Genomic DNA, 23,321 nt, shown 5'->3' on the forward strand with positions numbered 1-23,321 from the left:
GGCCTTTGATCTGTTTTGAATTTATTTTTATATATGATGCAAAGTAGGAGTCCAGCTTCATTCTTTTGCATGTGGATAGCTTGTTTTTCCCTGCATCAATTGTTGAAAAGACTGTGCTTTCCAAATTGGGTGTTCTTTCTATCCTTATCAAAAATCAGTTGACCATATATATATATATAAGGGTTTATTTCTAGGCTTTCTATTCTATTCCATTTGTCTATTTGTCTCTCTTCATGCCGGTACCATGTGTTTTTCTTCCCCACTTGTAGCCTTGGGTGAGATAGGCAGAGTGCCTTCTGTGGAACAGGTGTTTTGCTAGTTCACACTCTGCAAGTGTCACCATCTTAGTGTTAGTTTTTCGACTTCATATTAGGTTCCTTGAACTGACCTCCCTTGCTTGTGGTCACAGCATTCTTTCATATACTTTGAATACTATGCTAGTTGAAATCCAGGCTATAGCCTGCTATGAATAAGTAGATGCCTTCAGAATAAATTTTGATCCAGCACTCTCTTATCTTGTAGAACTGTATTTACTCATCTTGTCTGACTTCTGTTTTTCTTCTCTACTGCTAGTTAAAGCATGCTTTAAATACGTTTTTAATATATTGTTGTGCATTTTCAAATGTTCTTTACCAGGAAAGGATTCTCTGCACATCTGGTTCACCATATGAAAATTGAGAAGACTTTTAGAATCAGTTTTGTAATCCATTCTTGATAATATGCTTGTATATAATTAGAAATTATAACTTGCGGCATTTACCTAAATTTTTCCTAGCAGCTTTCGTTTTAGTTACATTACGTGTTTTTATAATTTTCTGTAAGGCTATTATTATGTTACTGTGTTGGCAATTTGGATGTGGTAACATCATTTTTTGGTTGCCAATATTATGAAGCGGTTGTTAATATGTTGCATTTTGAAACAGTAAATGCCCTTAAAAATGAGTACAAATCAAGAAATAGCATAGATAACACTTCACTTTTCTTTGGAAGTTGCAACTTATATAGGAGAGATGTCCATAGAAAATTGTCCATTCTCTCTGTTATTTGAGAGAACAATTTGTAGTTTATTAAGTAGATTATTTTAATAAGTATTTTTGACTTTTTCCGTTTCTCAGCTTTACAGTCTTTAATATTGTTGTGTTTGATTTTTTCTTTTGCAGGTTTTCTTTAGGTGATGCTAGGAGGCCTCTTCATGAGACAGCAGTTTTGATAGAAGATGTGGTACACACTCAGTTAATCAATCTGGTAAGAGCATATGTGTTATTTGGTACCTTTCCTCTGCATTCTGCTTATATTGGGATTTCAACTGAACACTTTTTTTTAAAGATTATATGTACATTTAGAATTTTTTTTGTCAGCCTTATTGAGGTATAATTTACATATAACAAAATTTCACCAGTTTAAGTGCATAATTCATTGAGGTTTGACAACTGAATATTGTCATGTGCCTACCCACACAGTTATGATATAGAACATTTCTATCATCCAAAAAAGTTCCCTTGTGTCCCTTTATAATCACTTCTTTCAGCCACCCCCTAACCTCTGGCAACATCGATCTATTTTCTATCACCATATCAGTATAGCTTTTCCAGAACTCTTTTAAAACTTTTTTATTTTGGGGGCCAGCCCGGTGGCAGTGGTTAAGTGCTCACGTTCCGCATATAAAAAGTAGAGGAAGATGGGCATGTATGTTAGCTCGGGGCTAGTCTTCCTCAGCAAAAAGAGGAGGATTGGCAGCGGATGTTAGCTCGGGGCTAATCTTCCTCAAAAAGAAAAAGAAGTTTTTTATTTTGAATTTTTGACTTAGAGAAGAGTTGCACAAATAGTACAGATAATTCCCAGATACCCTTCAGCTTCGTCTGTTAACATCTTACGTAATCATAGTACAATGATCAAAACCAGGAAATAACATTGGTACAATACTATTAATAAAATTAGCAACCTTCTTTGAATTTTATCAGTTTTCCCATTAATGTCCCTTTTCTGTTTCAGGAGCCAGTCCAGGATAACACGTTGTAGTTAGTCATCATGTCTTTATAGTCCTCTCCTATCTATGACAGTTCCTCAGTCTTTGCTTGTCTTTCGTGACCTTGTCATTTTTGAAAAGTACTAGATGGTTATTTTGTAGAATGCCCTTCTTTTTCAGTTGGTTTGATGTTTTCTTATGTTTAGAATGTGGCTATACGTTTTTGGCCAGAATACCACAGAAGGAATGGATCCTTCTTTGTGTATCATATCAACAGGTTCAGGTTGTTGATGTCTTATTTGTGGTCATAACCCTAACTTGATTAAGGTGATATATGCTGAGTTTTTCCACTGTAATGAAGTTACTGGGTTTTTTTCATTTTGTTGTTAGCAAATATCTTAGGGGAGATATATTGTGACTGTGCACATATTCTCTTTCTTTGAGAATCTTTGCCTGTTAATTTTAACATTCATCAGTGGATCTTGTCTGAGACAGTTATTACTGTGCTATTTGCCTAATAGTGGTTTTCTATTTCCTTCTTTTGTTTTATGTTTTTTTAATTGCAATTCTTCTGAAAGGAATAGCTGTCTTTTACCACCAATTACTTATGCAGTTTTTAATTTATATACATATTGACTAATATGTATTTAAATTTTATTCTTAGGATCATTATGTAGTAATATTATTTATTTTTATTGCTCAAGTAGTTCCAACGTTGGCCGTTAGGAACTCTTTCATATCCTTTCCCCATCTTTATGTCAGGTTCTTGGTCTTATATTCCACATATATTAGTGGAATATCAGTCCTTTGTGGTATATGACACAAATGTATTTTTCCAGTGTGTCAGTTATCTTTTGACTTTGTTTTTGTGGCCTTTTTTGAGCATGTGAGTATTTTTATTTTAACATAGTCAAGTGCAGCCATCTTTTGTTGCCTTTGGATTTTGACTCATAGTTAGACTTTCCTTATACGTAGTTTAAAGAGTAATTCATCCAAGTGGCCTTCTAAGTACTTGTATGGTTTCATTTTTTAACATTTTGATCTCTAGTCGATTTGTAGTTTTCCTTATTATTGTGTGAGATATGGATCTAATTTTATTTTTTTCCAAATGATTATCCAGTTACACCATCACCATTTATTAAAAAGTCCATATTTTCCCTAATGATTTGAGATGCCTCCTTTGTCATATACTAACTTAGCATATGTATTGAGATCTATTTCTGATTTGATATTCTATACCAATGTTTTATTTGTCTATGCATGTACTAGTTTGACAGTTTTAATTATATAGGGTTTGTGGTATATTTTAAACATTGTTACTGCTAGACTCCCCTTGTAATTTTTCTTTCTTAGTGTATTCCTATTCTTGTATGTTTATTTTTCTGTAAGAGTGTTATTATTAGATTTTATAGTTCTGTAAAATAGCTTGTTGGTATTTGTATTGAAATTGCATGAATTTATAAATTAGTTTAGAACTACATCTTAAGAATGTTGAATCAGTCTAAGAATAGGGGTTATCTTTACATTTTTTCAAGACTATTTTTATATCTTTCATGAGTGTTTTAACATTTTTCTTCTATAGGCTTTACATATTTCTTGTTAGATTTAGTCCTATTTAATCTTCTACATTGTTATTGCAAATGGGCTTTCTCTATAGTAATGAAAACATCTGACATTTACTGAAATACATAAATCTACAGATTCAAGGAGCTGAGAAAACTCCAAACAAGTTAAACCCAAAGAAATGAATGTTCAGACTGCTGAATACTAAAGATATAAATCTTGAAAGCACCTAGATTTATTACCATAAGGGAGCAATGATTTGAAAGACAGGAGAATTTTCATTAGAAAACATGGAGACCGGAAGGAAATGACACAGCATTTTGAAGTACTGGATATAGAACTCTCAGTTGGCAGTTATTTTTCTCTGACTTCGTGTTCACATGGCCTTCTTTCCTTTGTTTCTGTGTTTGTATGTGTCCTCCCTTCTTACAAAAGCATCAGATATTTACTAGTTAGTGCTATTGCTATCATATGTATTAACTCTATACGTGCTGTTATCTACACTTCACAGTGTTGTAGCTTTTCCTCTAAAGAACCATATGTCTTTTAAAAAAATAAAGTAAGTTTGTGTAATCTTTCACATTCACCCACATATTTACCATTTTTCATGCTCATCATTCTTTCTTAGAGATCTGAGTTGGCATTTCAATCATTTCCTTCAAGCTGAAGACCTCTAACGTTTTTGGTAGCACAGATGTGCCAGTGATGAATTCTCTTAAGTTTCTTTGATCTGAACATATCTCTTTGTCACCTTTGTTCTTGAGATTTATCTTTTTTATATGTGGAATTCTAGTTATAGTCTTTTCCTTTTAGCTGTCCGAGTGTCCCACTCCGGTACTTTCCAGCATACTTTAGTTTCTGATGACAGGTAAGCTGCTGCTATCTTGTTACCCTGTATATAACATGTTGTCTTTCTCTGGCTAATTTCAAGATTGTTCTCTCTGTCAATGGGCCTCAGCAGTTTGATGTGTCTAGGACTCATTTTCTTCATGATTGTCTCGCTTGCAAGTTTGTTGATCTTGTTGCATCCGTAGACTGTTTTTCCACCAATTTGCAGAAGTTTTCAGCCATTATTTTTTCCCATGTCTTTCATTCTAGGATTTCAGTTATATGTGTGTTGGACTATTTGTTTTGTTTCACAGATCTCTGAGGGCCTCTAAATTTTCTTCAAACTTTTTCCCCTTCTGGTTTTTTGTTGTTTTGTTTGGCTTTGGTAGTTTCTATTGATTTATCTTTAAGTTCACTGATTCTTCTGTTAATCTTTACTCTGCTATTTAGTCAATGTAGTATATTTTTCATTTTATTCTTAATATTTTCTATTATACTACTTGAAAATGTATCTTATTGGGTTGTAATACTGCTTTTTGAATTATGGATACACATTTTTATATTGTTCTTCCACTTTAAATATAGAAATTGAAACTTCTATATTTTTATATATATCTATATCTATATATCTTGCTGATGACCGTTACAATGTATAAACAAGAAATAGCTTATGTCTTTACTGTTAATGAAAGAGCCTCTTATTACAAAGTATGCTCACCCCTCCTTCCTCATGTAATATTTTGATAATAGTTTTGATTTCTCTTTGTGAGATTGACCCTGTCCAGACGTCACTAAGTGTAAAGTTGAATGAGAGACCTTGCTAGAGGAAGGCTTTGCTATTTTTTCTTTTTGCCATATCAAGGCATGTATCAGAGTGAGTTCTTCAGATGAAAGAAAGAGCAATTCAGAAATGTTTTGAAAAGTTTGTTTCTTTTTACCATTGAATGTAAAATAATGTAGCCATTATGATTTGTGTGTGTGTGTGTGTGTGTTTTATGCTCTGTTTTGTATTTCTCTATCCATTTACCTAAGAACACTTTTTTCCTTTAATTTTTCTCCATGTTTATTGAAATATTATTGACATATAGCATTGTGTACATATAACAATGAGATGATTTATATTTGTTATAAGTATGTTATAATATATGCTATTGTGAAATGATTACCACAATAAGGTTAGTTAACGCAACCATTACCTCTCATAGTCAATGTTTTTGTGTGTGTGTGATGAAAACATTTAGTATCTACAGTTTTAGCAACTTTCAAGTGTACAGTACAGTATTGTTAACTATATTCACCATGCTGTACATTACATCATTAGAACTGATTCATCGTATAATTAGAAGTTTACACCCTTTGACCACATTCTCTCATTTCTCCCACCCCTCAGCCTCTGGCAACCACCAGTCTACTCTCTGTTTCTGTGAGTTCACTTTTTTTTAGATCTATAAGTAATGAGATGATACACTGTATGTCTTTCTCTGTCTGACTTACTTCATTTAGCACGATGCTCTCAAAGTTTATCCATGTTGTTGCAACTGGCAGGAATCATTCCTTTTTGTGGCTGCATAATATTCCATTATTTATATATACCACATTTTCTTTTTCCATTCATCCATGATCGATACTTAGGTTGTTTCTATGCCTTGGCTATTGTAAGTAAAGCTTCAGTGTACCTGGTTGTATAGATAATGCTTCAAGATACCAATTTCATTTCTTTTGGATATATACCCAGAAGTAGGATTGATGGATCATATGGTATTTCTACTTTTAATTTTTTTGAGAACCCTCCATACTGTTTTCTGTAGTGACTGTATCAATTTACATTCCTACCAACGGTGTGCAAGGGTTCTCTTTTCTCCATATCCTTGCTGAAATCTGTTAGCGCTTTTTTTTTTTCCTGGTGAGGAAGATTGGTCCTGAGCTAACTTCTGTTGCCAATCTTCCCATTTTTGCTTGAGGAACATTGACCCTGAGCTAATATCTGTGCCAGTCTTCCTCTACTTTTTATGTGGGACACCGTTAAGTCACAGCATGGCTTAATGAGCAGCGTGTAGATCTGCACCTGGGATCTGAACCTGCAACTCCTGAACCAATGAAGCAGAGATTGTGAACTTAACCGCTACGCCACTGGGCCAGCCCCTCATGTATTTTTTATAATAGCCATTCTAACAGATGTGAGGTGATGTCTCTTTGTGATTTTGATTTGCATTTCTCTGATGATACATGATGTTGAGCATCTTTCCATGTATTTCTTGGCCATTTGTGTATCTTTGTTGGAAAAATGTTTGAGTCCTTTTCCATTTTGTTCAGTTTACCAACACTTTCATGTTTATCTTTTGTTAAATCTCAGTGAGGAAAACAGAGAGGAAATTATTATTTCCAGTTTGAATGGCCAAGTATAGAGAGACAACTTGGCCAGAGTCACAAGCTTATTAAGTGCTGGGGTTAGAACCAGAATTGAGGCCTCCTGACTCTCTTTCTGTGCAGTTTTGGGGGGTGGGGGTTATTTTAATTTTTTGCTGTAGAGTTTTATGATACTCCTGTGTATTTTGGATATTAACCCCTTATCAGATATGGTTCACAAATATTTTCTTCCATTCCACAGCTCTTTTTGTGTGTGCCTGGTAAGCATACCCAGATTCATACTGCTTTTGTGTTTAGGGTAGGAGGTACTGTTGGAAAATAAAAACTATGACGCTCACTGCCAGATTCTTGTATTTTGAGTTCTGATTTCCTTCTCAAGTCCACCTGCTACCATTTACTGTTCAGAATCCTCAGATGGTTGCTGCATGCGTTCTCTCCGGGGTTTTCATTGCTTTCAATGGGAGGAGCAGTGTGGAGTGTGCTTACTCCATCTTAACCCCTTAGATATTTGATTTTAATCGTTTTTCTAAACATTGTTGGATCACCTGAGTCAATGAATCCAATTTGTTTTCATTAAAAAAAAATCTTTTTAATTGAGATATACTTGGCGTATAACATAGGTTTCAGGAGTTCAACATAATGATTTGATATTTGTATCAAAGTGATTCAATATTAGTGCATCAGAATAATAGTACATTTTTATCATAGCATATTTATTCCATGATGTTACGTAGGAATTGCTATTTCTGATATTGATAGAAAGTAAAAGTACATTCCTTCCAAGTAGGGATTCATTTGCAACAAAGTGAAGTAGTTTATTAATTCCAGATTTAAGCTTCTCAATTACACAGAACTTGCTTGTTTGGTTACCTTTGATGGTAGTCTCCTGATATTCTTAAAGCTTATTCATCTGGTTCTCTTAGTTTTAACCTGTGTGTCAGATAAGTCTTTTGATAGTTTTTGAAACTATTTTTATTTATTGTTTGTAACATCCATGTTGTGTTATGGTGTCGCTTGGTGATATCTGGTTGCAGCTCAGACGTGCACAGGGCTGCTATGGAGATGAGGCTGCTATAGAGATGAGGCTGTTATGGAGATGAGGCTGTTACAGAGTTGAGGCTGCTACAGAGATGAGGCTGCTACAGAAATGAGGCTGCTGTAGAGACGAGGCTCCTACAGAGATGAGGCTGCTACAGAAATGAGGCTGCTACAGAGATGAGGCTGCTATAGAGATGAGGCTGCTATAGAGATGAGGCTGTTACGGAGATGAGGCTGTTACAGAGTTGAGGCTGCCACAGAGATGAGGCTGCTACAGAGACGAGGCTGCTGTAGAGACGAGGCTTCTACAGAGATGAGGCTGCTACAGAGATGAGGCTGCTACAGAGATGAGGCTGCTATAGAGATGAGGCTGCTATAGAGATGAGGCTGTTATAGAGATGAGGCTGTTATAGAGATGAGGCTGTAGTCTTGCTGTTCAGAAAGCTGAGGAGTTCCCAATGCTGAAATGTCTTTTCAGATCCACTAGACATTGTATGTTAAAATATTCTCCATATATTTACTGTAATCGGTTTGTTCCAGTATGTGGGAATCCCGATGTGACTAAATCTTTAGCCACACAATCTAAAATGATAGCTAGGTGGTTCTCAAGTGTCCTTTGCACATGGACGTTCCATTTTTAACAATGCCCTGAAGACAAAAGTGTAAATGAGGCCATCATTTAATTCCTAGAGTGCCATGTACTGTTTCAAACTATTTCCTACTTTAATAGATCATTGAGTATTCTTTGTTTCATGTATTCATTTTATTTATTCATTCATTCAGTAAACCTTTATTGAGTGACACTGACATAACTCTGGTTACAGTGGTATAAAGGTGAATAAGAAATTATCTCTGCCCTTGAGGAATTTACAATTTTCTCGTGGATATAGACACATAGAAATTAATTTTAAAACATTATGATAACCGGTGGTGCTAGTATACACAGAGAGAGATGGGAATTTTGATAAGACATATCCAGGCTGGAGCTCTTCATGTATGTGTATATACATGTCTATATAAAAACGTAAGTTAAATCTTTCATAGGAGTCAACATATATTTCTTGTAGTGACTTGAGGAAAGTCAGCATCAGAATAGAGGTTGTAAACTATTGACCTGAGTGTAGATGTAGCAAAGAAATATGTTTTATTTCACTTCCACTAAATTTTTAAAGATATGAATTTAGTTGCCAACATTTAAAAATTAGGTCACTTTTACATAAAGATTTAGAATTTCTGGCTTCTCTTGAAACATTGAAATTGGGATCTCTGGCAACCTAGACCTGAATTTGGCTTGGAAATCTCAGCTCAGTAGCTGCTTCTACCTGTAGACTATACACGCTGGTTTTTACCAGGCTGGCTCCATTTACTTAAGGAGGAAAATATTCAGTATTGATGGAGTCATGCAGCATATGGTTACCGTATTTCCCATATTCCTTCCCAATTTCAATTTTTCAAGAAAACAGACTTCCTAATTTTGGAAGAAAGTGATAGTATTTTTAAAGAGATTTTACTTTCCCTCAAAAGCTGTGGAAACGATTATGTACGTCACAGAAATTCATAGACAAAGATAATAAAGATGATGTTTCCTATGTAATTTACTTTTTCCCCCCCTGTAACTTGTCTCTGTTAATGGAAGAGTGATCAATTGAAGGTAATACAAAGTTTGTGGAAGCATTTGGATTCTTGCTATGGCCTATTTAGAAGAGAGGAGAGAGATTCCACCATCCCAGTCTCCGTTGTGCTGTGTCTGCTGTCAAAAAGCACCTTTCACTACTGGTGCAGTGAGCTAGGTCTCCAGCAGCTGGCATGTTCTTCTTCCCCCACCTGAAGGCCCTCAGTATCTTAATCTAAACTGAAAGGGACAGAAAATGTGGCAGTTCAATACTGTTGCCAGTATCCCTTGGTTCTTCTTAACATCTCCTCTAAACTCTTTCATGTGAAAGAATGGGCATACAGCTGATATCTCCGGAGGCTGTACAGCAATCCTCAGTTACACGAATCCTCTTTAGCCATCATGAGGCCTATAAAAATCTGGTTTCTCCTTAGTCAGTGTTGGTTGTCAAGTTGACTAAGAATTTGCAGAACATATGAAGGAGTCCTTGTCCATACAATTCCAAGGGACTCTTTCAGGAGGGTTTGGGTGGGGCTGAAGAGTCTGTATTTTTAATAAGCACTCAAGATCTTTGTAATCCAAGTAGTCCAAGGACTAAATCTGAGAAACACTAGTTTAGACTGGTCATTTGTAACCAGCTCTGGGCAACAAAATTCCCAAAGTATGATCTGAACTTCCAGGTGGACAAGATGAGACGACTGCTTGAAACTGTTAAGTGACAGTACAAACTTTGACTCTAGCTTAATAAATCCCTTGTTAGCTTTACACCCTAATACTTCTGAATGTTTATTTTCTCACAGACTTCCTTAAGATGCCATTAAATTGTTTTAATAATGCCATCATTACTCAAAGTGTGCGTGTGTATATTTACCATTTTGGTCGGTCTTGATTGTTAAAGTCAATAAAATCATTCAGAAACAAGTCAGATGCATAGAGCGGTTGATTATACTTGTGTTATATCATCTCTCCCAAGGCATCTAGCAGTAGTTCTCAACTTAAATTTCATATCAAAGCCAGGGCCATCTGCCAGGCTTTAAAAAAAAAAAAAAAATCCTAAAAACACAAGTACCAGACCCTACTCCATATCTGCTCAGTCAAAATTCTGGGGTGAGTATCTCTAAAAAAAGCATCCCGCTGCCTCTGAGGAGGAGCTCTGGGTATGAGCCACTGTATTTTAAAGTGTTTGTGTATGAGTTGGCCTCCTTCACTGAGCTTCTCAAAGATGTGTGTTCCTAGGCATATGCCTCTTACTGCTTAAAAATGATTGTGGGAATCAAATGGCGGAATATAGAGTTTGTGTTAAAAAACAGATTGGAATAGTTTATGTGAATAACTGATAGATAATTACATAATGCCATTTTGTTCATTTTAGAGATGTAGAGAAATAATAGAGGGAAATTATAGATATAAACACAATTTTAATTATCAAATTTATACTTATATAATAATTTGGCAATCAGAAGAATTATTCATTTAATCCAAAATTTAATCTCTGGACCAAACATCCACCTCAAAATATCGACGCCCACTCTCAAGAGCCCATTGCTTGTTTCAGTCAGCAGTTTTTAAAATCTGTCTTCCATCTGTTTATATTTTCATCATTTCACTCTGTATAAGGTAGCAAGTTCCACAAGGTTGACACCTGATGTATTTTGTACTACTCCTTTTGTCATAAAGCATTTTTTTTCCGATGTCATTTTGCATGCTGTCCTTGGCCACTCAGAATTTTATTTTCCCCTTCTCCTGTGGACTATCCCTGGCCCTTCTCTCTTGACATACAGAGATCAGAACCGAACACAGTGCCTCAAAGCAGGGAGGCTGTGCTCTCAGCAAGGCTTATGTGGTGTACTTTGATTCTTCTTTTAAATGCCTTTCTTGTTCAATCAGTCAACACAGATGTTTGTTGAACTGCGCTAATGATGATGGACATTTTTTGGATCTTTTTGGCAGCAGTTACGTACTGTTTCATTTGGGGAATATTATAGTAGGACTGGCAATACACTAAATCTGGCAATTTTTCCTTAAGTCTTTTCTTTTGTCTCCAGTTTCTTGGACCTATTATTCTCATTTGAGACCTTTGCCCTCTCATCCTACCCCTGATTCTAACTCAGCTCTTCAGCCAGGCCTACCCTCCATTCTGTGACTCCACCTAACGCAACTCTATTCCAGTGCCTGGGTTGTGACTGGCTTAGGCTGTAGTTAACTGTTCTTCACTGGAGTTCATGAAGATTATAAAATATGTTGTCATAAAAATATATAGTTTAAAAGCTTTTATTTTATTCAAGAACAAGTTAGAATATAAAAATCAAAGGATTTTAAAGTTAAATTACACTTCAGAAATTAAGTTAGATAAGTTTGAACGAAATGAAATTGCCTCTTCTGTATATCACAAATGGTTGAATATTGGCGATTTTATGTGATTCAGTGCAATACAGATTAGAGACTGTCACTAGAGAGAGTCTTCAAAGGTTTTAATGTCCTTATTTTGTAAGATGACAATGCTAATATTTACTTTCTGCAGTGCTTATAGGGGATCATAAAAATTAGATATAAAATGTATATAAAGGACTTAGTGAAGTTCCTGGGACATAGTTTTCTTTCTCTAAATTATAGTAGTGCTAGTAGTAAATGGTTACTATTATAATTAATCCTGATAACAGGGCTATTTAATGACATGATTTAGATTAGAAATGGAATGAAGAATCCATTGAAATGCTCTTTCAAATTTACCAGGGAAATGCAAACCTTTTCATATCCTAAGCTTCCATCTCCCCAACTCTCCGGGTTGAGCTACATCCCCTATTTGAAGTAGGTGGAGATTTGTGCCAATTGGAAATTGTGTGATTGAGTTGCTGTTATTATGCTGTCAATAATAATATCCTTCCAAGTTCAAAAACTATCATGATTTCTGATAGTTATATAGCTGCTTTCATATTTTTATTCATTCAAAGTTAAATATCAGAAGAATCTCTTTATTTTACGCATAGAATATAATTATCTACTATTCCATTTCAAAATCATATTGGATTTTCACTGTATTACTATTTACTATATTAATCTACCCAGGAAACTAGTAAGCTATTCAATCTTTTGTAACATGTTTTCACATCAGAACCAATGTTTCAGGGTTATTCTGATAATCTTAATTATGAAAATTAATAACAAATTTAGATGTGTGAAGTGCTTCTTTTCGTTTCCCATCTGGATTGGCGTGCACTGAGTTGTCCATTCCCACCACCCTCTTCTTACTTCTAATGCTTTTTAATTTGCTACTTAATCTCCATAGTAGAAGGACCTCATGCAAGGCACTGTTCAATCTTCCTCACTACTTCTGTGAGGCTGTCACTTTTGCCACCTCAGTAATGGTTTATGAGTATGTTTTAAAATAATAATAAAGTTTCCTGTGCGGAACTTCAATTATAAGGGTTATCAAAATAGCACAAACTAATATAATTTGTGATGGCGTAAAATAAAGGAAGTAGAGGTACCATGGGGACCTAATGAATCACAGAATGGAAACAGTCTTCTAGCTAACTAAACATTCAGACTTTGTACTAAGTCAAGCCATGTATATGTAACTCAGCAAACCGGAACACACTCTGTGTTTACATGAATTGGATAAAGGAGTTCACAAATACTATCTGGGAAAAAAGTTCTTGGCTTATTTTGTCTGTTCCTACTGTGGAGTAAACGAAGCACCACGTATTTAGCATAAGCAGACTGAAGACACGCCTGCACACGTGCACATGCATGTACAGAGTGCTTCAAAGTGTAGAACATTGTATGCCACTGAGAAGTGACTACTTTTCTTCGTTTTTACTTATAACTTTATTTTCTTATGAATGTACTGTCAAAAATTTACTAGTTGTTTTGGACAGCACTTGTTTCTGTTTGATTGCTCTTAATAATTTCTATTTAATTCGTTTATTTTTTCTCATATATTATCACCTCATGCCTCAAGAAATACTGTTGTATCTCCTCTTTTTAAAACATGGTAAGTTTGTGTTGCACTTGACAGAAATTTAGTTTTTAATCTGTGACACAAAATGGGCATATTCTAAGTAGAATGCCTCTTTAGCTACATTTCCCTGCCAATTGCCCTGGTTAGTTTGCTACTGGCATAACCTAGAGGACCCACGGAGGAGGAATTTCCAGCCCTTTCCCAAATCTTAGCACGTCTGTTTTTTTCCTGCTGTGATATATCCCACTGCTAGTCAATTCTTCAACTCTTCAAGGTAAGAGGACCTCAGGCTATAAAGTGTTTGCAGTTGCAGTATGTTATAAGTAATGTCTCATGGTACTTGATTTTCTTAGCACAGGTACAACACAGTGTCTTCCTGCCTTTCCATGTGTGTCAAGGCTTTTTCTTTAGGGTTCTTCATTTTTTCCTGCTTGTCTGCTAGGATCCTGTCATTTAACTTAGGCTAAGCTCTGCTAGCTACTGTACGTGGATCCTATGCCAAGCTTGGATTTCTGACCTGTGCTGAAAGTTTTAATTCTGGCTGAAACTTCTTAGAAATGCCTAATGCATAGTTTCCAAGAATTTCAGATTTACCAGAGAGATGCAGACCTTTCATAAAATTCTCATGCTTCAGATTGAGTTGTGTCACTTAACTAAAATAGAAATTTGTACCAACTGGAAATTGTGTGGCTGAATTGATATTATAATGGTGTCAGTAATATCCTTTTGGTAATATCCATTTTGAGTAAAGTTCAAAAACTATCATGATTTCTCATGGTGGTGTAGCTACTTTCATTTCTCTATTCACTCGAAGTTAAATATCAGAAAAGTCCCATTGTTTTATGCACATAATATAATTATCTACCATTCCGTTTAAAAATCATGTTGGGTTTTCATTATGAATCTATTAAGCAACTAGTAAGCCATTCAGTCTGTTGAGTTATGTTTTCATGGGTGCATCAATTTTCAGAGTTATGTTAGTAATCTTTATGAAAATTAGTCAAGAATAAACTTATCTGTGTAAAGACTGATTGTCTAATCTCTCATCTGGATTAGCAGGTGTGGGTCTTCCCTTCCTCCTTTCTCTTTGTTCTTACTTCTAATGCCTTTAATTTGGCGAATGTCTCCTAAGGACTCTATTCTCGTTCATCAGATTTTGTGCTCTCTTCTGCATGTGAACCAAGAGATTGTTTCAAACTCGCGTGCTCCAGTGCCTTTTCCAGGACCTCGGGAAGTCGTTTATTCATTCATAATTCTCTCTCTTCTTTCCTCACTGTTGCTGTTACTCTTGATTAGTGTGGAGATTATGCAGAAAAGAAAAAAAATAAAACTTAGGAAATATCTACTATGTGCCAGACAGTCTACTAAAGATTTTATATATATTATTTTATTGGACATATATAAGAGATTTTCCAGGTTTAAAAAAATAGCTATTAGGGGCTGGCCCCGTGGCCGAGTGGTTAAGTCTGTGCGCTCTGCTGCAGGCGGCCCAGTGTTTCGTTGGTTCGAATCCTGGGCACGGACATGGCACTGCTCGTCAGACCACGCTGAGGCAGCGTCCCACATGCTACAACTAGAAGGACCCACGACGAAGAATATACAACTATGTACTTGGGGGCTTTGGGGAGAAAAAGGAAAAAAAATAAAATCTTTAAAAAAAACCAAAAAGTTCTACAGAAATGAGAAAAAAAATATTATTTCTACATAGCTTTTTAACTTACAGATTTTAACCTAGGTGGACATTGCCTTATTTGTTATATAGGAATAATTAGAAGGCTTTATTTCTCAGATCCTGGTATTATATATTATTACACACTTGAAGAATATATAATAATTCTTTTTTAAAATGTGTTTTTTATCCCTCAGATACCTACATCCCTCCTGATGTTTTATTAGGGATATTATATTGCTGCATTGTGATAGGGAGCAATTTGTTTATGCTGATAATTTCAAATGTTTCTCATTTTAATACATCTCGAATTTATAAATTACATTTTTATTTTTCTAAGAATGTATTAATTATCCTTAGATACTTCTTTAGAGTAAATTCTTCTGAAATTCTGACTGATGTGTATAATTCAAAAGGTATTTATATTTGAAGCACTCATAAAATTGACTTCAGGGCCGGCCCGGTGGAGCAGCAGTTAAGTTTGCACGTTCTGCTTCGGCAGCCCAGGCTTCGCTGGTTCGGATCCCGGGTATGGACATGGCACTGCTTGGCACGCCATGCTGTGGTAGGCGTCCCACATATAAAGTAGAGGAAGGTGGGCACAGATGTTAGCTCAGGACCAGTCTTCCTCAGCAAAAAGAGGAGGATTGGCAGCAGATGTTAGCTCAGGGCCAATCTTCCTCAAAAAAGGAAAAAAAATTGACTTCAAATTTTTAAAGTGAATGGAAAGAGAAATAAGTTCCATTAATGAATGTGTCAATTAGAAAAGGCTTAAGAAAACACCTAAAGAATGTTTTGAGACCAATTTTGGAAATGATGTTTTATTATCAGTAAAATATTACTGACTTTGTACTTCTAATCCAGCTAAGACCCTTGACAGTAAGCAGTAAAAGGCAATAGATACTATAGAAATCACACTTATTACTCGGAGTATGTTTATTCTAAAAGTTCATTTCTGTTCTCCTTTTTTGGGGTGGAGTAGAAGCAGCAGACGGGTGAGAACCAAGGCAGTTAGTTACATGGCAGGCACTGAGAAGCAGCAAGAAGTTGTTAGAGTGTCAGAGCCAAGAGAAAATAATTGCCAAAAAACAAATACATGAAATTATAGGTATCCAGTTGGTCTAGGAGTACAGTTTATAAAGTATGTTCCAGAAGGTGTAAATTGTAATATCTAAAGTCTCCTAATAAAGTTCTTTGGTTGCAGAGACCATCACCCTTATTTTTAATAAAGTATGATCATTGATATTCAGAATGAAAGCTTGAAACAATTAGAAAATGTCGATATGTTCAGGATACTCTTTAGAGAGTGAAAATAGTGTGTGATACACTTAGAACGGTGTCTCTCAGTAATAAAATTTAATCTTTTTTTAATCTGGAAGTTTAGTTATATATAATATAGCATATATGTCTTAAAAGACCAAAATATTTCTTTTCCAAAACTTGGTGTAAAGATTACTTGATTTAGCAAATGTCCTTAAGAAAATAAAGGTATTTTATTTTTAAACTTTCAATCTATGCGCACTTTGACAGAATGGCATCTCTTGTAACAAACGTTTTACTTAATATTTACAATAAATCTAGAGAGTTAGGATATATTATCTTCATTGTGTAGGCTTGGAACCTGAAGACCAGAAAGATTAAGTAACTTGCCCAGGGTCACACAGCTTATAAATAGATGTAGAATTCAAGTAATTTCTTCTTTAGGGAGTGTGCGGAGTCTTGAGGATGAAAAATGCTGATTGTCTTATGGATGCCTATCTGATTGAGTTTACTGTGTATCTCTAAGGTCTCTTCTAATTTTGAGTGTTCTGTGCTTCTCGGCAGTGAAGAGTATTATTTTCAGAATAGGATTTAGATTTTGCGAAGGGTCTGTGGAGAATAGTGAACCAAAAGAAGTGGTTGGACCAGAGAAGCCCCAGGAAAGGTCAGAAGAATCTTCTCTTCGTGTGGAAAATACACATTCAAGTTCAAGTCTCTGATAAAGATTTACCATACTTTAAGTTTGTAAAGAGAAAAAGTAACGTTCTTCAATGTGGGCGATGGTCTTAGCCCCCAGAACGTCTTAGCTCGCTGGGTAATTCTGTAACGTTCAAGCAGGCGTCATTTGATAGACCTCTGGACAAAGGCAATGAAATGTATAAGAAAGAAGAGATTTAAAAATACTTGAAAAAGACATTTAAAATATAGTGAACTTTTCTAGAAATCTACTCTGTTGCTGCGTGTGTTGGTAATAGGCTTCAAGAGGACAAGTTCTAGTGAAGCTTTTTTCCTTGAGGGCTGAAGTTGTTCCCTGAAGTCTCCCCTTGAAGACTGTTTTGTTAAGAAGATTACTAGACTTCAAATAAGATTTGATGATAATATAAGAAGTAAAATGCCTAATAGTTTTCCTGACACATTTCTTATGGTCCGCTTAATAAAAAGAGTAATAATTTTTTCAGTTTCTTCTTTTATTAACTTTTACTCCCATCATAAAAGTCTCAGCTTGATTCTGTTCAATCGTGTTGTCTATGGCAGGTTTAAAAACATCAAATATTGGTTTTTTTTTCTAAACGTGTCAGCATTTGATTTCGTTGATAAGAATAAGTTGCTTTGGGTGCCTTATGTTAACTAGGAGCTCATATTTTTAATTATTTTCCTGTTTAAATGTATTAACTCTTTTCTAAATAATTTGGTATTTTCTGTCATGTTGGATATAAAATACAGCCACTGCATTTTCATGTAAATCAGAGATCAGGTGGTGATATGTAGTTAATATTTTCAAATGTCTCTCTTGTGGAAATGAAAATACTGGAATTCAGGGGTTTTTTTCCCCCACGTATCTAATTTATTTGTTCTCTTTTTATGCTGGTCGGGAAATGAGAGTTCCTTGTAAGCAAGAAGGAAGTTATTTATTCTTTATGTCAGTATTAAAGACCAAATGACTACTCTCCCAAAGATGGCTTGATAATTAATAAATTTTCCTTTTATTTACACTTGAGTTTCAAAACCAGTTGTTTCTAACTAGCTCTTTATGCTTGGATAATGAGCCACCTAGTAACTGCTAATAACTAAATCTATGCTTGGATTGCAGAATGGATTTGAATGATGTCAGAAGGAGAATACCTGTTTTTTAATGTCAGATAAATTGTGCAGTATTTGCATATTATGCCAAGAAAACAAAATTTAGGTTGGTTTATATGAAATCACCTCTGATTAAGCCATGTAGATTTCTAGTTGGAGTATACACAATGTTTCTTAAATACATGGAGAAGGGGATGAAAAAGAAGCTTGGGACTAGATTCTCCAGGTCATTGAAGTTCAAACTGAGGATTTTATATGTAATTCTCTGGATTGCTGAGGGCGTTGAAAATTTTGGAAAGTGGTTAGAATAACCTGGCTACTTTCTATCGGCTACTCAAAATGCCACTTCTGGAGAGATCTGTTAGAGGAAGGATATTGAAGTATTTAGGCAAGAGTTATTGCCAACTCTAAGTTGGATGATGATAGCTTCTGAACTATATTTACTGTCTGTAAACAGTAGTCCATTATGGGTATAAATTAAAATCTGTGTCAGTAAAAATAAACATTCAAAATGATCTAACAATCAAATCCACCATGACAGCTCTCAGTGTTTATCTGAGAGAAAAAACTGGTAGAAGTACTGAGTTGTTAGTACATTTACATGTATCAGTTGGGCATATTTTCACTTACTAATCATTGTTCTAAATGTGACTGTCCTGCTTACTTTTGCAAAACCCACAGGAGCTTGTGAACCACCAGTTGGGAAATGCTGGTAAAGTGGAAGGTTTTTGGAGACAAACATCCCTGAGTTTGAACCTTGGCTTCAAGATTATGCAACCTTGAGCATATTTCTTAATCTCTCTGCGTCTTAGTTTACTCATCTGTAGGAATTTACCTACCTTGTTATACAAGATGATGTATTGTAGATGACCTAGCACTGAGGTACACTATGTCAATGGAAACATAATTAACAGCAACCAAAAGTTTTAATCATAGATCTGGTATGTTGAGTAACACAATGTCAAGGCACTATAGAGCCGGAAAGAAGGTTTGAGGAGTCATATGCTGTATGTATTTATGGGGCCCCTTCAGCCTTTGAATATCACACTATATACAGTTCTGTCTCTGTTTCTCCTGCTTTTACTTCTCATTCCTGATATGCTTAGATATCTTAAAATGCTTAGACATCACTTTAGATAATTGATGTTGTATGAATGTTCCTTCCTTGTCTGTTCCTGTCTGACTTTATGTACCTGAGAAGAAACCTGCAGACACAGAACAGTCTAAATTGCCTTTGTTAATTCATTTCAGTCCTGAGGCTTGGAAAGCTTTTCCATAAACTTCACGCTTTCTCATGTTATGACTCTAATTTGAATAGAACTTAACTATGAGTGAAAATAGAGCACAGTGTTGACTAAAAGCATGTATTTTCCTCTAGGAAGCCCTCGGATGCTCTCCTAAATGATTTTTTGAGTCCCAACATTTTGTTGTTTTTTTTTTTAAGATTTTATTTTTCCTTTTCCTCCCCCAGAGCCCCCTGGTACATAGTTGTATATTTTTAGATGTGGGTCCTTCTAGTTGTGGCATGTGGGATGCCACCCCAGAATGGCCCGATGAGTGGTACCATGTCCGTGCCCAGGATCCAAACCAGTGAAACCCTGGGCCGCCAAAGCAGAGTGCAGGAACTCAACTACTCAGCCACGGGACTGGCCCCCCAATGTTTTATATTTTAGTGATGACTGCTATGTTTAGTTTTGTTCCTTTCCCATAAATGAATGACTTTCAGAATATTGAATGAAACAGTTTCCCAACATGCTTGAAAAACACATAGAAAGATTTAATAGATAGTGATGTGGAGTTTGAGCGATGGAACAGAGAAATGGATAAATGTAGGTGAGAGAGAGTTCAAGCCTCCAAAACGAACACTGTGCTGAAACGAGTGTACGTTTACTCAGTTAGTACTATGGGGCCAAAATTAGGCATTTACTATGAATATATTTTGTAAAATATGAGGCACTGTTTTAATGTTAACTTTTCCTTTTATTATTTTTGATAATCTTTTTAAAACTTCTTTTAAAAGTTTGTGTCTGAAATATTGGTATAGTTAATAGAAGCTATGTTTAGTATTAGTATTAGCATTCATATGTGAGAAAGAACCTCTAGGTACCAGACTTTTGGGAGAATCAACCACCCTTTCCAAGTTCATGTGTTCTTTTTTGGGTGAATTGGTCCTTTAAGCATTTTAACGTGTAATACCTTTACATAGGAAACTCTGTTGGGGGAAAATTTAAAATTCAGTACCCTTTATTAATCAGCCAGCATTATTATTTTGAAAAAAAATTCTTTTCCACCGACTAAAATCATGCAACATAGTACTTCCAGCCTTATACCTGTGTTTAACGCTATCCTTCAAAATATGTACTCTCAAAAGTAGAATTATTTGCTGTGCTTTATATAGCTGAAGTTACAAAACACTGTAACTTCTAATAATCAGCTTAATCTGGTTTTTAACTTTTGATGGTTTTGGAACAGGAATTTTTGTTTGAAAGAAAGATTGGCTTGTTAACTGAATTATGCAATTATAAGTAAATGTGGTCACAGCTGCTTTTGATTTCTTTGTTATACACCTGATTGGAAACAAGTTTTTAAAAATATTTTTCCATTTCTTACACTGACACCTAGTGTTCACTATTCCTGATATCTTAAATATTGAATTTTACTTATTAATAGCTATGAAACTAGAATTACATTAAATTTTTTTTAGCAGTGCACCTGTTCGCAGATCGGTAACTCCTATTTTCAACACCAGTGAGAGACAGTTTTTCTAGTTATGTGACACCATCATGAATCAATTGCTTGAAGCTGATTTGGACACCGCAAAACTCCAATCAGACAGAATTGTAGAGGGAGTTTTTAAAACCCCAGTGCTTTGTTATGTACACAATTCCTTTAAGTCACAAGTCCAAGGAGATGATTTTGTTTGTGTGAGCTTGTTTCCTGGCTGATAGAGATAACAAATCATGTTTAGTCACGGAAGCATTGAAGGTCTGCTATTACTAGTTGGCCAGGAATGAAGCAAGATTGAGTTGTTTCTAATTTTTGAAATGGGTGACCTTGTGAATGTGATATGTTTACTGTTTCCTGTGAATTCCTAGGGATGATTTAAGTGCTCCAATTTTTCTAGTAATAAAGTTTAAAGATCTAGATTAGTATCAGATTATCCTTAATTAAGTGAAAATGTATATATAAATTGGATAAAACTTATTTATGGGTAAGCAGTTGTTAAACCAGAAATCCAAGTAGCCCATGTATATAATGAAATTTATTCATTTCATTTTTTGTATCTTTCATTAAAGTGGGGAATGATATTATTAAATGTAAGATGAAAATTTTTAACTAAGATTGAATGTTTAATTTCTTTAAGTATTTACAAAATCAGTTTTAAAGACTAAATTTCAAGTCATTTCTAATAGAATTTGCTGGAAACTTCAGAACATTTGAATATAGTATCCAAACAAATGTATCTTTCAATGGAATATGATTTTCTCGGATCTAAAAGTCAAACATTTTAAATATAGGAGATAACCATAATTGAATTAGATTTTTTTTAATAGTAGTTATGATGGTTTTAGTTAATCTAAGATCTCTGAAAGAGGAACTCCAGCTCTTAAGATGTTGTTTTATAATTCATGTAATATCTTTTCCCAAGATGAGCAAAAAATTTTATTCTTTCTTTGATCCATTCAATAAGTATTTATTTATCATGTACTATTCATATACATTATTTTGGATGCAGGAGATAAGTGTCTAATAAGGTCTTCATTCATGCTATTTTGGTTAAGAGAAAAGATAATATTAGAGAAATGTAGAAAAAAATTAGAAAAGAATTTTGATGACCATTTCTTAATTTTTGATAACTTCTAGTATATTTCTCACATGATCCTATTTTGGGTTGAATTTCACTATATTTCTGAATTGATGTTTTCAGGATTATCAAGTTCACCCAAGAAGCAACCAAGTTCTTAGAAAAGAGGTGCCCAGTTTCTTTAATTGTATCCCTAGCGTGTGTGGCATGAAAGGTCTGAAAGAAGTTTGTCAGATATAACAAAAATGAATAATAAAGGTAACAATTGTGGAGTACATAGTTTTTCCTTGGCTTAAATGGGTTGAAACTTGTAATTCTGAATGTCAACATATATTTATGTTAAATAAAAATTGGAGCACTAGTAAGTAATGAACATAATACTGTAATTCTGTGTGTATAGATACTTCCAAATATTTAATCATATATGTAAGACTTCCTGTTATAAGGCAAGACAAGAGGAAAATTTCAAATCATACTTTTTCCCCGGTACCTAATGAAAATACATGTATGTTGCATTTTTTTAATTTACAAGTTCATTGGCTTCCATTTTATTCAAATTACTTATTTCATTTAGAAGCCCAGATGAAATTAAAGAAAGGCATCACGTTTGTATGTAATTGAGTGAAAGTTCACCTGGGTTTTTTCCCCCTTCTGTTCTAGATACAAAACTTGGCTGAAACTGCTGAGGTAGGCAGTTATTTTAGAAGAGTTTCTCGTTTAATGTTCTCTCAGGCCCAAGAGTAAAATATTCTGCAGCTACTGCAATTTTATATTGCTACTCTTAAGGTAGAACCCTAATAAAAATAGCATATAATTATGTGGATTCTGATATCATATAAGTAAAACCTTGTCCTCAGTTATACTGTATATACAACAGGAGAGTTAGATTGGGTGGGATTGTTAGCCACACAGCGGCTCCATCATTCATTCTTTCATCAAAGGTTTATTGATAAATATGCGAAGCGTTGTCTTAGGCATTGGGGATGTAATGGTACGTAAAGTTTCTGTCTTTGTGTGGCTTAGGTTTTGGTGTTCAAGAAAGATAATAAATAAATGAATAAATAATATCACATAATCTTAACTGCTATGAAGAAAATAATGCAGGATAAGGAAAGTGAGAGGTAAAGTTAGATTACTTCAGAGGAGATGATATTTGAGCCAAAAAACTAAATAATGGGAAGTAGAATACCATGCATGGATCTAGGGGACGAACATTCCAGACTGAGGGAATGGGAAGTGTAAACATGCTGAGACTGGAACGTGCTCCAGAAACTGAGAAATATCAGTGTGTTTGGAGTGGAGTGAGTAAGATGGTAGGAGATGAAGTGTGAAAGGTGGACGGGGCCAGGCTATGTAGGCATTTCTCTCTGTGTGTCCCTTTCATTCTGTTTGATGTTATATACAGGACAGGGGTTTTAAAAAGGTTGGATTTACATTGATAGATAAATCATG

General features: G+C 34.9%; 1 protein-coding gene across 8 annotated transcripts in view; it reads left to right on the forward strand.

The window, feature by feature from the left end:
* SUPT3H (SPT3 homolog, SAGA and STAGA complex component) overlaps nt 1-23,321 on the forward strand; it is a 467,896-nt gene that overhangs the window by 234,854 nt on the left and 209,721 nt on the right. For all 8 annotated transcript variants that reach the window (XM_044776797.2, XM_070514825.1, XM_070514824.1 and 5 more), the window contains one exon: nt 1,161-1,245. In XM_044776797.2, the coding sequence (XP_044632732.1) occupies nt 1,161-1,245 (85 nt within the window). The remainder of the gene's footprint in view (nt 1-1,160; nt 1,246-23,321) is intronic.

Source organism: Equus asinus, chromosome 8, assembly GCF_041296235.1.
Source record: "Equus asinus isolate D_3611 breed Donkey chromosome 8, EquAss-T2T_v2, whole genome shotgun sequence".
Classification (NCBI taxonomy): domain Eukaryota; kingdom Metazoa; phylum Chordata; class Mammalia; order Perissodactyla; family Equidae; genus Equus; species Equus asinus.